The sequence below is a fragment of the Sus scrofa genome, chromosome 5, assembly GCF_000003025.6.
Source record: "Sus scrofa isolate TJ Tabasco breed Duroc chromosome 5, Sscrofa11.1, whole genome shotgun sequence".
NCBI lineage: Eukaryota > Metazoa > Chordata > Mammalia > Artiodactyla > Suidae > Sus > Sus scrofa.
This window is the reverse complement of record NC_010447.5, coordinates 13,343,905-13,356,453: the sequence shown is the minus strand read 5'-3', so window position 1 is coordinate 13,356,453 and position 12,549 is coordinate 13,343,905. Positions and strand designations below refer to the sequence as shown.

Sequence of the window (12,549 nt, the reverse complement as noted above, 5' to 3'; positions counted from 1 at the left end):
AAAAAAAAAAGTATTATCAGCAATTAAAAAAACTGCTTTGAAAAATAAGCTCCAGTTCTAGATAGTACCTTTTTGTAGAGATCTGTCAGTTTGAAGTAAAACAGTCGACATGACAAACAACCAAATCGGAGATAAGGACTGAGTCCTGTAGGGCTAGCAAGCAGGGAATTTGCATTCATTCGAGGTCTTTCAAAGTTTGCCACCCAAGCCTGAAAACACAGAGAAAATTATACTAACTGCCTTTTCCATTTAAGAGTGTGTTTAAAATTGAGATTTTTTTTTTAAAGTTAGATAGTCCTTAGGGAAAAAAAATCTCATTATTCCAGCCACAAATGACAAGTTTTAATGAAAACGAAGAAAGAAAAAAAGTGAGCATTCTTTTGTTTCAGCTATCCTCCTGCAGCACATTATCATGTGAAACAAATTACCTACAAATTCCTAAGACAAGCCTGAGAGCATAGTCAACCTGTCTCTGACATTGAGATGAATGTGAATACAAGAACTCTATCCTAGCTCAAAGTTATATTATCAGATACCAGCTTACACAGAAAGACTAGAATGGGTAGTACTGGTAGTAGCTTAAGAGGAAATAATCAGAGGAAGTGAAGTAAAGGTATTAAATGAAGATACAGTTGTTAATTTTAAAACAATTAGGTTTGTGCTATTTTAACTATTTCTCTTAATCCTTCTTTTTCAACAGTCTATTTTTTGTTTTTTAAAAAGGTGAAATTATTTTTTAAATGCCAGTTTGACAATACGAACATCATCTATATGACCGTACTTTTCTTTCCAAATGCCTTTCCAAACGTGTAAGTGCTTCAGTTTCTCCACCTGGCCAAACTGCAGATGGTAAGCCATCTGTATCAAAACCTGGAAAAAAAAAAAAAAAAAGGAAAGAAGCAACATAATAATAATTTTGAAACTAAAATCATTTTCATTTAACCATAATCATTGGGAGAAAAAATTACTTTCAGAAAAATCTGAAAATAATGTAAAAGTGCAATGACAGCCCTGGATGAAACAGATGAGATATATAACATGATCTCTACTCTTTAAGATGTACATCTTAAGGTGATAACAGATCATGTGTTTATAGAACACAGATTTATTACTTCTTAGCTTAAGAATTTGGTTTTTTCTCCTTTCTTTTCTTTTTAATGCAAAATACTTTATATGTCAAATTCGAAGTGGGATTTTTCTGAATGGTTTCTTAACTCTTAAGCTCCACGTGTATTACCATTTACACCTACCTAGTTCTTCCAGTGAGGGGACTCCGTATTTCTCATCATGGTCGTCAGATAGAGGAGTTGTGCACTTTTCTATCACTTCCGAAGTAATTGTCTCTACTGGTATCTCTAGTGGTTCCATTTTGCTGATGAGAGTCTGGAATCTTTTATAAGTAAGAGGTGGCTGTCCACCATTTAGTTCTATGATCCTATTATAAAAGTTAGTAAAATGCAGTTAGTATAAAAAAAGGACAATATATTTTGATTGACAAGCTCTGAAAAGGCTTAAAATCAGAAAATAAAATGAATCACTTAAGACTTCTAGGAGAATGTTAGCTTCTTATAGGACTAAGAAACTTATTAAAATAACAAATCTAAAATCCATTATCTTCATTTTATAGACATCTACTAGATGTCAAAAATATATAGTATGCAAATGTCAAAACTTTTGAGACAAAGGGAACTAAGCACCTAGGAGTGAAAAAAAAAGCAGCTAAATAAGCCTAAAAGGCAAAAACAAAAAAATTATATGGAAATGTAGAAACATATCACATCACAGCTCAAAGAATTTTCAATCATCAATAAAAACTAAACCAGGCCAATATTATATCAAGGAACAATCACCAAGTCTAATTAACTAGGATTCTATATTACTGCAGTGATAATAAGTACTATTGTAATCTTATGCTTTTGCTAAATGTCAGCATATGTATCTTATGTGTATATTTTATGTTGAATTCTGATCACTAATTTCTCAATCAAGTCGTACTAAAAGGAAAGATAAGCCTTACCGATGGCAGTCTAGATTAGACATAATTTGGGAGTAAATAATTATTCTTTTTCACTATGGCCATTTGCTTATGAGCATTTACACTTAATAAAAAAATCACTGGAGAAGTTCCCTTCATGGCCCAGCAGTTAAGGAACCTGACTAGGATCCATGAGGATGTGGGTTCAATCCTTGGCCTCGCTCAGTGGATTAAGGATCCAGCATTAACGTAAGCTGTGCTGTAGGTCACAGATGCGGCTAGGACCCCAACTTGCTGTGGCTGTGGTGTAGGCCGGTAGCTCCAATTCGACCCCTAGCCTGGGAACCTCCATAAGCTGCAGGTGCAGCCCTAAAAAGCAAAAAAAAAAAAAAAAAAAAAATCATTGGTAAAATCCAACTCCACCATTTTATGCATCAGAAACTGAAGCCTACAACTAATAAATAGCAAATCAAGGTATTCTTAATCCAAGTATACCACATTTTTCATTACACCACATATAATTATATATCAATGTATGTACAGAAAGTAAGCACTGTAAAATAAAAACTATGCTACTTTTAGTAATTTTGCTTTATGTAATACTTCGAGTTTATACATAGGGTCATAACAAAATTTGTCTACTAGAATGATATTATAATGCTACTACTGAGGACATTGCTAATTATAACAGAGGCAAAGTAGAAAATCTTAGAAAAAATGTTTTCTATACGTTACATTTTTATATGATGGATTATATATGGTAAAAATTCACATTCAATCCAATAAACAATCCAATTTTTTGCATAACACGGAGTTTCCCACTTAAAAGCAACTGCTCTTATCCTGTTTTGACTCCTTGTTATTAGTTCTCTAAAGTTAAGAAATCTGGTAAACTAGAAGGTAAGTTTATTGTCAACTTCCAGCCTAATATCAAGTAAGACCCTTGCCTGAATCAAACCACAAATTTTTGATACACTTGGAAAAGTGAAATGAAATTAACTAAAAAAGTAAAAATAATTTAAAAGGTTCATAAATCATGAGATTTTAGCACTTGTAAGGATGACTTACACCAAAGGTTAATGTTAACAAATCTTATGAACCTTCAAAACTCACAGCATATAAGACCTCTTAAATTTATACTTGACCACGGATTTTTTGTTGGACAAAGCATCTCCATGGACTGATATTTTAGGAAATATACTTTGAATAATAAGGTATCATTCTGAGGACTATGTAATATAACATATAATTCACATATGGACTTAAAATCCAGACAGACTAGCTATACACATTTGAAATAAAATAACTCAAGACAATCATATAAAATACATCAAGGCAGTTTATGACTATATATCATGTAAACTATAAATTAATATTATAAAGAGCCCAGAAAGGCAAGACCACAATAGGCTGAGTTAGAATAGTCAAAGATAATTTTGTGATACTTTTAAGAGTTTTGAAACTGAAATTATGAGTTTCTTTATCTTATGCACTTAGGTCTGTAATTGTGTTATTTGTCACTGGGTAAATAAAAATCACAGAAGTTAAATAAAATGCCAAAGGTTTGACATATATTCATTTAATTCTCATAACTCTATTGTATATGATTTTATTTACACTTTAGAAACTTAAGCTCCACAGTACACTCCACAGTATACTATATAGTTAATACTGCTAAAATGTACACTTAAAAATGGTTAAGATGGAGTTCCCATCATGGCGCAGTGGTTAACGAATCCGACTAGGAACCATGAGGTTGCGGGTTCGGTCCCTGCCCTTGCTCAGTGAGTTAACGATCCAGCGTTGCTGTGAGCTGTGGTGTAAGTTGCAGACATGGCTCGGATCCTGCGTTGCTGTGGCTCTGGCGTAGGCCGGCAGCTACAGCTCCAATTCGACCCCTAGCCTGGGAACCTCCATATGCTGCGGGAGCGGCCCAAGAAATAGCAAAAAGACAAAAAAAAAAAAAAAAAAAAAGGTTAAGATGACAAATATTATGTTATGTGTATTTTACCATCAAAAAAAACTTACTTGGGAGTTCCCATCGTGGCTCAGTGGTTAACGAATCTGACTAGGAACCATGAGGTTGCAGGTTTGATCCCTGGCCTCGCTCAGTGGGTTAAGGATCCAGCATTGCCATGAGCTGTGGTGTAGGTCTCAGTCACAGCTTGGATCCCACGTTGCTGTGGCTCTGGCGTAGGCCATTGGCTGCAGCTCTATTAGACCCCTAGCCTGGGAACCTTCATATGTCACAGGTGCGGCCCTATAAAGACAAAAAACCCCAAAAAAACCCACAAAAAAAACTTACTTGTCTAGGTCATATAATGTATGTGAAATTCGTACAATTACTTCTACTCCAGCTTCAGTAGCCAGTTTTTTAATAGCTGCATCTCTTTCCTTTCCAAAGGGCTCAGAATCATACTCAATTGAAAGTTTAGTAATGTTCCATTCCTAAAATAAGAGAAAGGGGCAAAAAATACATAAATTTTAATAATTACTTTTTCTATTATAACAACTCAGGCTGGAAAAAAGTGAAAAGCTCAAACTCTACATATCAAATGATTATACATAAACCGAACTTTGAATATGTAGGAAGAAAATGTATAATTTATACATTCAAAAATATGTAAATCAGAGATATATACTCATCAGATTTCAGGCATTATGGTAGGCATTAGACAATTAAGCAATAAGCTTAAAATTAGTCTCCTACACTAAATGTGTTGGTATAACACTTTACTTTTTCAAATAATTTGAACTTATCTGCTACTCAAAACAACCCTCAGAGTGTGGCATCCCAGCTGGCATCTCCATTTCACAAACAGGGTTATTTTAAAAATTCAGGGATCGGCTAAAGTTAAGAGCCAGAATACCTTTATGTCTGCTGATTCTAAGAACTGGACTTTTAACAAACCTCTGACAGTTAATATGGCATAAACTGCTTTGCTGAGGTACTCTGTTTCACAATGTTTTACTTCTGATTACCAAAAAACGTTAACTGTGCAAAATATAAAGACAGTAATAAAAACAGCAGATATTACTGAGTGTAGGTGCTACATTAATAAACCCCTGTAAGCCTTGTCATAAGGAATTTCAAGGAGAAAACTGTGACTTCAGGGAGTTAAGTGATTTCCCAGGGGAGCAGTAAATTGGGTTTTTTGTTTGTTTTTTGTTTTCCTTTTTAGGGCACATGGAAGTTTCCAGGCTAGAGGTCAAATCAGAGCTACAGCTGCCAGCCTAGGCCACAGCCATGGCAATACTGGGTCAATGACCCACTGAGCAAGGCCAGGGGTTGAACCCACATCTTCACGGATATTAGTCAGATTAGTTTCTGCTGCACCATAACAGGTACTCTCCCCCCCGCCCCCGCTTTTTTTTTTTTTTCTTTTTATTCTAAAAATCTACTCTGCTATATCTTACAAAGGAAAAAAAAAATCACTTGTCATTCTATCATTATTTAACTGACTATATGGTCACAAACTGTACTCCAAACCTGCACAGATTAATTAGACTAGGGCTATTCCAATGGTGGGGTTTTTTTTTTTAATCGTTGTTATAAACCTTGCAATATATATATATATATTGCAATATATATATATATATATATCTTTATGCATACATCTTAAATATTTTCATGCATTTGCCCCATTTTTCCTAGAAATATTTCTTCGAAACACAATTAATGGATACAATACATTTAAAATTTTGATAAGCACTGCTATATTTTCCACCAGATCCACTGTACCAATTTACACTCATCAGCAGTATACCAAAGTGTTTTAAAAACAACTAATACATACACATGGCATACAGAGAAAACTGATACCTCATTTTAAGTTTTTTCATTTCTTGAAAGTCCTTAAGAATGCATTTTAAGTTGTCAAAAGCTGTTACCTTTCCAGTGTAGAATTTAAGAGTATAAACTCGTGTTTATTTTACAGTTGTATTGTTCACATTTGTTAGTACAATCATGTACTGCTTTTGAAATTTAAAAATAAAATTTCAAATGAGAATAGGAAAGTATTATATTTCTTTGTTTCATAGCGGAGAGGCAGTACAGAGTGGTAGTTAGAAAACAAAAGATCTAAAGTCTGACTTCCTGAGTTCAAAGGCTGACTCAACCCAAGTGCAAATTTCTACACCTTCCAATGCCTATTTCCTTATCTATAAAATGGGTAGAATGTAAGTGTTTTGAGAGTACTTAGACAAACACTGTATAAGTGTTTGTTACAGTAAAATGAAAAAATATTGTTATTACTTAGTTGCTGAAAGATTAAATGAAACAATGCATGTAAATTGTTTAGGACATAGTAAATAGTTAATCCTCAATGAATAACAGCTGTTATTACTACTAGTTTTGTGTATTTCTTCCTTTGTGAGTTACAGCTTATGTTTGCTTGTTTTTCTATCGCAGTTAACTTTTCTCTTATGGATTTGTAAGAGCTCCTTATATTTTAACAATAGCAAACTTTCTTCTGTCACGTTACTTTTTTTTTCTTCTAAATACCTTGTAATTTAATTCTATGACTTTTTGACAAATAATTTTTTAGTTTCCAGTTAGTAAATGTAGTTTAAAACAAGTCAGTAACATTCCTTTTTTGAAAAGAAGGGAGGCGTTCCCATCATTGCTCGATGGAAACGAATCTGACTAGTATCCATGAGGATGCGTGTTCAATCCTTGGCCTCACTCAGGTTAAGGATCCGGTGTTGCTATGAGCTGTGGCGTAGATCGCAGATGCAGCTTGGATCTGACTTTGCTGTGGCGTAGGCCAGCGGCTACAGCTCTGATTCGATCCCTAGCCTGGGATCTCCATATACTGTGGGTGCAGCCCTGAAGAAAGAAAAGAAAGAAAGAAAAGAAAGAAAAGAAAGGAAAGAAGGAAGGAAGGAAGGAAGGAAGGAAGGAAGGAAGGAAGGAAAGAAAGGAAGGGAACAAAAGTCAAAAAACTAAAGGCAAAAATATAGACCACATTACTACTGAATTGGAGAAAACATACTAGGTTTAAGGACAGGTAAGCCTGCTTATATTACAGCCCTGAATTAAACAGACTTATCTACCCAGTGATAAGTAGCACCTTGCCTACAGTGTGGGCTGCACCTATAAAGTTTATCACATGGAAGAAGGGAATAGGATATGTGCTCTCTGCAAAGAAAAAAGAAAAAGGTATCATCTCACCTAACACCTATCAAACTCACTAATGAGACCATTCACTTCTTCTCTGGGGAGAAATCAGTAAACATATCCTCATAAGAAAAATGAAAAACCAGGGAAGAGAAGGTTCCCCAAACATTAAATGTATTCATTCATCCAAATATTGATTTAATACAGTCTTGGTGGTATAGTGGTGAGCATAGCTGCCTTCCAAATACTAATTATAATTCTTATTATAGGCAAGTTCCTATGCCAGGGAAGACTGGCACTACAGAGGTAAATAAATAAGTAAATATATAACAACTATTAGAAAAAAATAAGATGCTATGGTAGAGAATATGAGGGTGAGGTGAGCTGGTAAGTTAATTAACTACTTGTTTTCATTCTTAATTACACTGGCTAGACTTTCAGTAAGTGGTAAAAGTGAATATCCTTGCTTTATTCCTTATCTTAGGGCTAAAGCGTTCAGTGTTTCACCACTAAGTATGATGTTAGCTATGTTTTTTGTGGACAACCATTAACAAGTTGCCATTTAGCAATTTTGTGTCTGTTTTATTTTTTGTTTGATATTCAGCAATTTTCTATTCCTAGTTTGCATAAGTTTTTTTAAATTTTAAATAGGTGTTGAATTGTCAAGTGCTTTTTTCTTCATCTACCAAGACAATCATATCTTTTCCTTTAGTATATTAATAGGGTAGATTATGTTAACTTACTATTTCATAATGTTGAACCAACTTTGTATTCCTCCAACAAACACCATTGATCATAACATAGTCTTATTTTAAATCTTTCCAAGTTCTATAAAGTTGTGCTGGCCTCATAAACAAGCTGAATGTCCCAACATTATCCTCTATTTTCTGAAAGAGTGTTATAAAACTGGTGTTATTTCTTTCTCAAATATGTGGTAGAAATCACAAGTAAAGTCACCTGGGATCTGCAGTTTTATTTGCTGGAACTTTTTTATTACAAATTCAATTTCTTTAAGAGAGGGCTATTCAATTTTTTTTTTCATCTTAGATGTACAATATACTGGCATTAAGATATTTACAATATCCTTTATTATGTTTTTAAAGTTTAGAGACGCTCTAGTGATGCCCCCTTTTTCTATTCCTGATAAGGATAATGTTTATTTTCTCTTTTTCTGGCCCTTATCAGTGTTGCTAGGAGTTAATCAATTTTATTAATCTTTTCAAAAGATCAAGCTTTTGGCTTTGATAACTGAATTAATTAAAAAGTGAAGTCAGGAGACAGAATCCACATTAGTAATTTAAAGAGGGAAAATTTGAAGTTCCTGTCATGGCGCAGTGGAAACGAATCCAACTAGGAACCATGAGGTTGCGGGTTTGATTCCTGGCCTCACTCAGTGGGTCAAGGATCCAGTGTTGCCATGAGCTGTGGTGTAGGTTGCAGATGCAACTCGGATCCCACGTTGCTGTGGCTGTGGTGTAGGCTGGCGGCTACAGCTCCGATTGGACCCCTAGCCTGGGAACCTGCACATGCTGCAGGTGTGCCCCTAAAAAGAGAAAGAAAGAAAGAAAGAAAGAAAGAAAGAAAGAAAGAAAGAAAGAAAGAAAGAAGAAAGAAAGAAAGAAGGAAAGAAAGAAGGAAAGAGGGAAAATTTAATCTGAAGAATTATGAGCAAGTAAAAAGTGGTGTCAATGGTAAGGAGTTAAAAAGCAGTCAAGGCTATACTGTCCAATATGGTAGATAACACTAGCCACCACAGTGGCTTCTGAGCACTTGAAATGTGGCTAGTTGAAATGGAGATATGCTGCAAGCATTAAATATAACTAGATTTCAGTAGTTCCTGTCATGGCGCAGTGGAAACGAATCCAACTAAGAACCATGAGGTTGCGGGTTTGATACCTGGCTTCACTCAGTGGGTTAAGGATCTGTGTTGCTGTGGCTGTGGTGTAGGCCAGCAACTGTAGCTCCAATTTGACCCCTAGCCTGGGAACCTCCATATGCCACAGGTGCAGCCCTAAAAAGCCAAAATAAATAAATAAAACTAGATTTCAAAGACTTCGTATAAAAAAGGTTAAAATATTTTAATGCTTTTGTTTTTATACCAAAAGTATAATATTTTAGATATACTGAGTTATATAAATACATATCAAAAACTAACTTCACATTTTTCTTTTTAAAGTATGGCTACTAGAAAATTTTAAATTACACACGCGGCTTCTGCTGGATGTCCAAACAGAAGGTGTCCAAAAGCAGCTACCACCTCTAAATGGGGGAAGATAATTAAGTAATGAATTAAGAATGCAGAAGAGTTCCCTTTCTCCCCTCTGCTGAGATTCATATCTCACTGTATGCAGTATGCTGCCTGAGGAATGACTTTTTCTGTAGGAAGGAAACTTGCCAGAGGGCAAGGGTCAGGAAGTTCAAGGGACAGCCCAGTGGGTGGCTGAGAAACTTCCTGGAGGTTGTGGGCTAACTGGAGCTGATCTGCAGAAGTGGTCCACTAGGTGGCAGAGAAATTCACCGGAGAGTGTGGATGAACAGGAGCTTGTCCAGGAGGGTTACTGAGATAAGTGCTACTGGTCCTTCCACAAGCTCATCTGGTGGCCAAGATGCGAGGGAAAAAAGTATAAAGATACCAAAAGGAAAACCCTTTCCTGCTATGACCTTATAAAGAACCATCAGCAGTTACTACTGATAAAGCCTAAAATCAAGCCTAATGGCAAAGAAAACAAGTTTATAGCGTCCAGCTTCAGTGTCACAAAGCAGGGCAAAGAAGAGTGGATTCAGAGCTGTGAGACAAGAAATTGTTTATTCCACATTTGTTTTCTCTATCGTTCATTTTCTGTTTCATGGGGATTTCCATTCCTCTTATTTCCTTTCTTCTATTTACAATTGGTTTAATTTACCCTCTCTATTTTTTGTTGGCCACCCCGTTCACCCTGCTTGATGTGGGGGATTGATCCCAGGCTATAGCACTGAGAAGTGCCAAGTTCTAACCAATAAGCCACCAAGGAACTCCTATTCTCTGTTTTCTGAACTCTTTAAAAAAATTTTTTTTTCTTTCCTGAGAACTGAAAGCTATTAATTTTCCTCTAAGCACTGCTATAGCTGAATTCCATAAATTCTGATATATTGTCTTCCCATTACCATGTAGTTACAGATTTGCTATTCATTTTAACTTAATTCTATTGAAGTCAGAGGATATATTCTGAAAGATTTCAGTCTTTTGAAATTTACTGATACTTCTTTTGTGGTCTATCTTGGTGAATGTTTCATACATGCTAGAAAAGAATATGTATCCTCTAGTTCTTGGGTATAGAGTTCTACAAAAATCATTTATACCAAATTAATTTGATAGTGTTATTCACATCATCTATATCTTTACTAATTTTTTTATATTCTATCAATAACAGAGAGACACAAAAATCAACTTCCGTGACTGTAAATTTATCTATTTATCCCTGTAGGTTTTTTTTGTCTTTTTAGGGCCATACCCACAGTATATGGAGGTTCCCATGCTAGGTGTCAAATCACAGCTGTAGCTGCTGGCCTATACCACAGCCCCAGCAATGCAGGATCCAAGTTGTATCTGCAACCTACACCACAGCCCACAGCAATGCCAGATCCTTAGTCCACTGAGCAAGGCCAGGGATAGAACCCAAGTCCTCGTGGATACTAGTCAGGTTTGTTAACCACTGAGCCATGATGGAAACTCCTCCCCTTAGTTTTATTAGTTTGAGATTCATGTATTTTTATGCTGTTAGCAGATATAACCTATTATCTTTTTGAAGTCAGACTTTACTCTTCATCTCTGATAATTCTGTCTAGAAATCTACTTACTTATCTATTTATAAAGTATATCTTTTTCGGTCTTTTATTTCAAACTATCAGTTTCTTCGTATTTAAAGTGTCTCTTCATAGAGAACAGATCCATGGTTGCTGGAGGGGAAAAGGGAGGGAGTGGGGTGGACTAGGAGTTTGGGTTAGTAGATGCAAATTATTACATTTAGAATGGGTAAGCAATGAGTTCCTACTGTAGAGCACAGAGAACTACATCCAGTGTCTCAGGACAGACCATGACGGAAGATAATGTAAGAAAGGGAATGTATATGTATGACTGGGTTACTTTGCTGCACAGCAGAAATTGGTACAACATTGTAAATCAACTATATTTTTATTTATTTACATAATTACTTATTTATTTGCTTTTTAGGGCCTTGCTTATGGCATATGGAGGTTCCCAGGCCAGGGGTCTAATTGAAGCTACAGCTGCTGGCCTACGCCACCTAAACAACTTGGGATCTGAGCCACGTCTGGGACCTACACCACAGCTCATAGCAATGCTGGATCCTTAACCCACTGAGCAAGGCCAGGGATGGAACCTGCAATCTCATGGTTCCTAGTCTGATTCGTTTCCATTGCACCACAATGGGAACTCCATAAATCAACTATACTTTAATAAAATATATTAAAAAAGTACCTCTTCTAAATCAGCATATAGTTGGTTCTTGCTTTTCTTTTAATCTAGTCTGATAATCTGTGCTTTTTAAATGGAGAGTTTAAAGTAGACCATTTACATTTAATATAATAATTTATATAGTTAGGTTTAAATTTACCATCTTAGTGAGTTCATTTTGCCCATCTCTTTTATTCCTGTGTCCCTACCTGCCTTCATGTGAATGAGTCAAATAGTTTTAGTATTACATTTTCAAGTTCTCTACTAACTTTTTAAAAATAGCTCTGTGTTATTTTAGATGACAATTTATATTATCACAGTCTACTGTCAAGTAATATAATTGAATAATGTAAGAATTTATATATACTTCTATTTACCTTCTTCCTACCTTCTGTGATCTTGTTAATAGATTTTATTTCTTTACACATGACATGGCCCATAATATTGGTATTATTCACTACAATTTATCAATATGAGTTGGTTTTTACCTATCAATGTTTTTTTGTTTTGTTTTGTTTTTGCCTTTTCTAGGGCTGCTCCCGGGGCATATGGAGGTTCCCAGGCTAGAGGTCGAATTGGAGCCATAGCCACCAGCCTACACCAGGGCCACAGCAACTCGGAATCCGAGCTGCGTCTGCAACCTATACCACAGCTCACGGCAACGCCAGATCCTTAACCCACTGAGCAAGGCCAGGGATTGAACCCGCAACCTCATGGTTCCTAATCGGATTCGTTAACCACTGCGCCACAACGGGAACTCCTCAATGTTTTTTTAAATAGAGTATATAAATATACATAACTAAAAATAATGAAAAAAGTGGTCTTTTATATTTACCCATGTATTTGTGCTCTTCCTTCTTTCCTGCAGACCCCATCTTTCACCTAGAATTATTTCCTTTCCCCGCCTAACAGAACTTTCTTTAGTATTTCTGTTAATATAGATCTGCTAGAAATAAATTATCTCTGCTTTTGTCTGCCTGAAAATGCATTTAGATTCATATC

General features: G+C 35.6%; 1 protein-coding gene across 9 annotated transcripts in view; it reads right to left on the bottom strand.

The window, feature by feature from the left end:
- The window catches only part of CRY1 (cryptochrome circadian clock 1), a 154,302-nt gene that overhangs the window by 73,113 nt on the left and 68,640 nt on the right, over nucleotides 1–12,549 (bottom strand). For all 9 annotated transcript variants that reach the window (XM_003126079.5, XM_013988220.2, XM_021091557.1 and 6 more), the window contains exons 3-6: nucleotides 4,281–4,423; nucleotides 1,251–1,435; nucleotides 782–870; nucleotides 69–209 (exon numbers count right to left, since the gene is read on the bottom strand). In XM_003126079.5, the coding sequence (XP_003126127.1) occupies nucleotides 69–209; nucleotides 782–870; nucleotides 1,251–1,435; nucleotides 4,281–4,423 (558 nt within the window). The remainder of the gene's footprint in view (nucleotides 1–68; nucleotides 210–781; nucleotides 871–1,250; nucleotides 1,436–4,280; nucleotides 4,424–12,549) is intronic.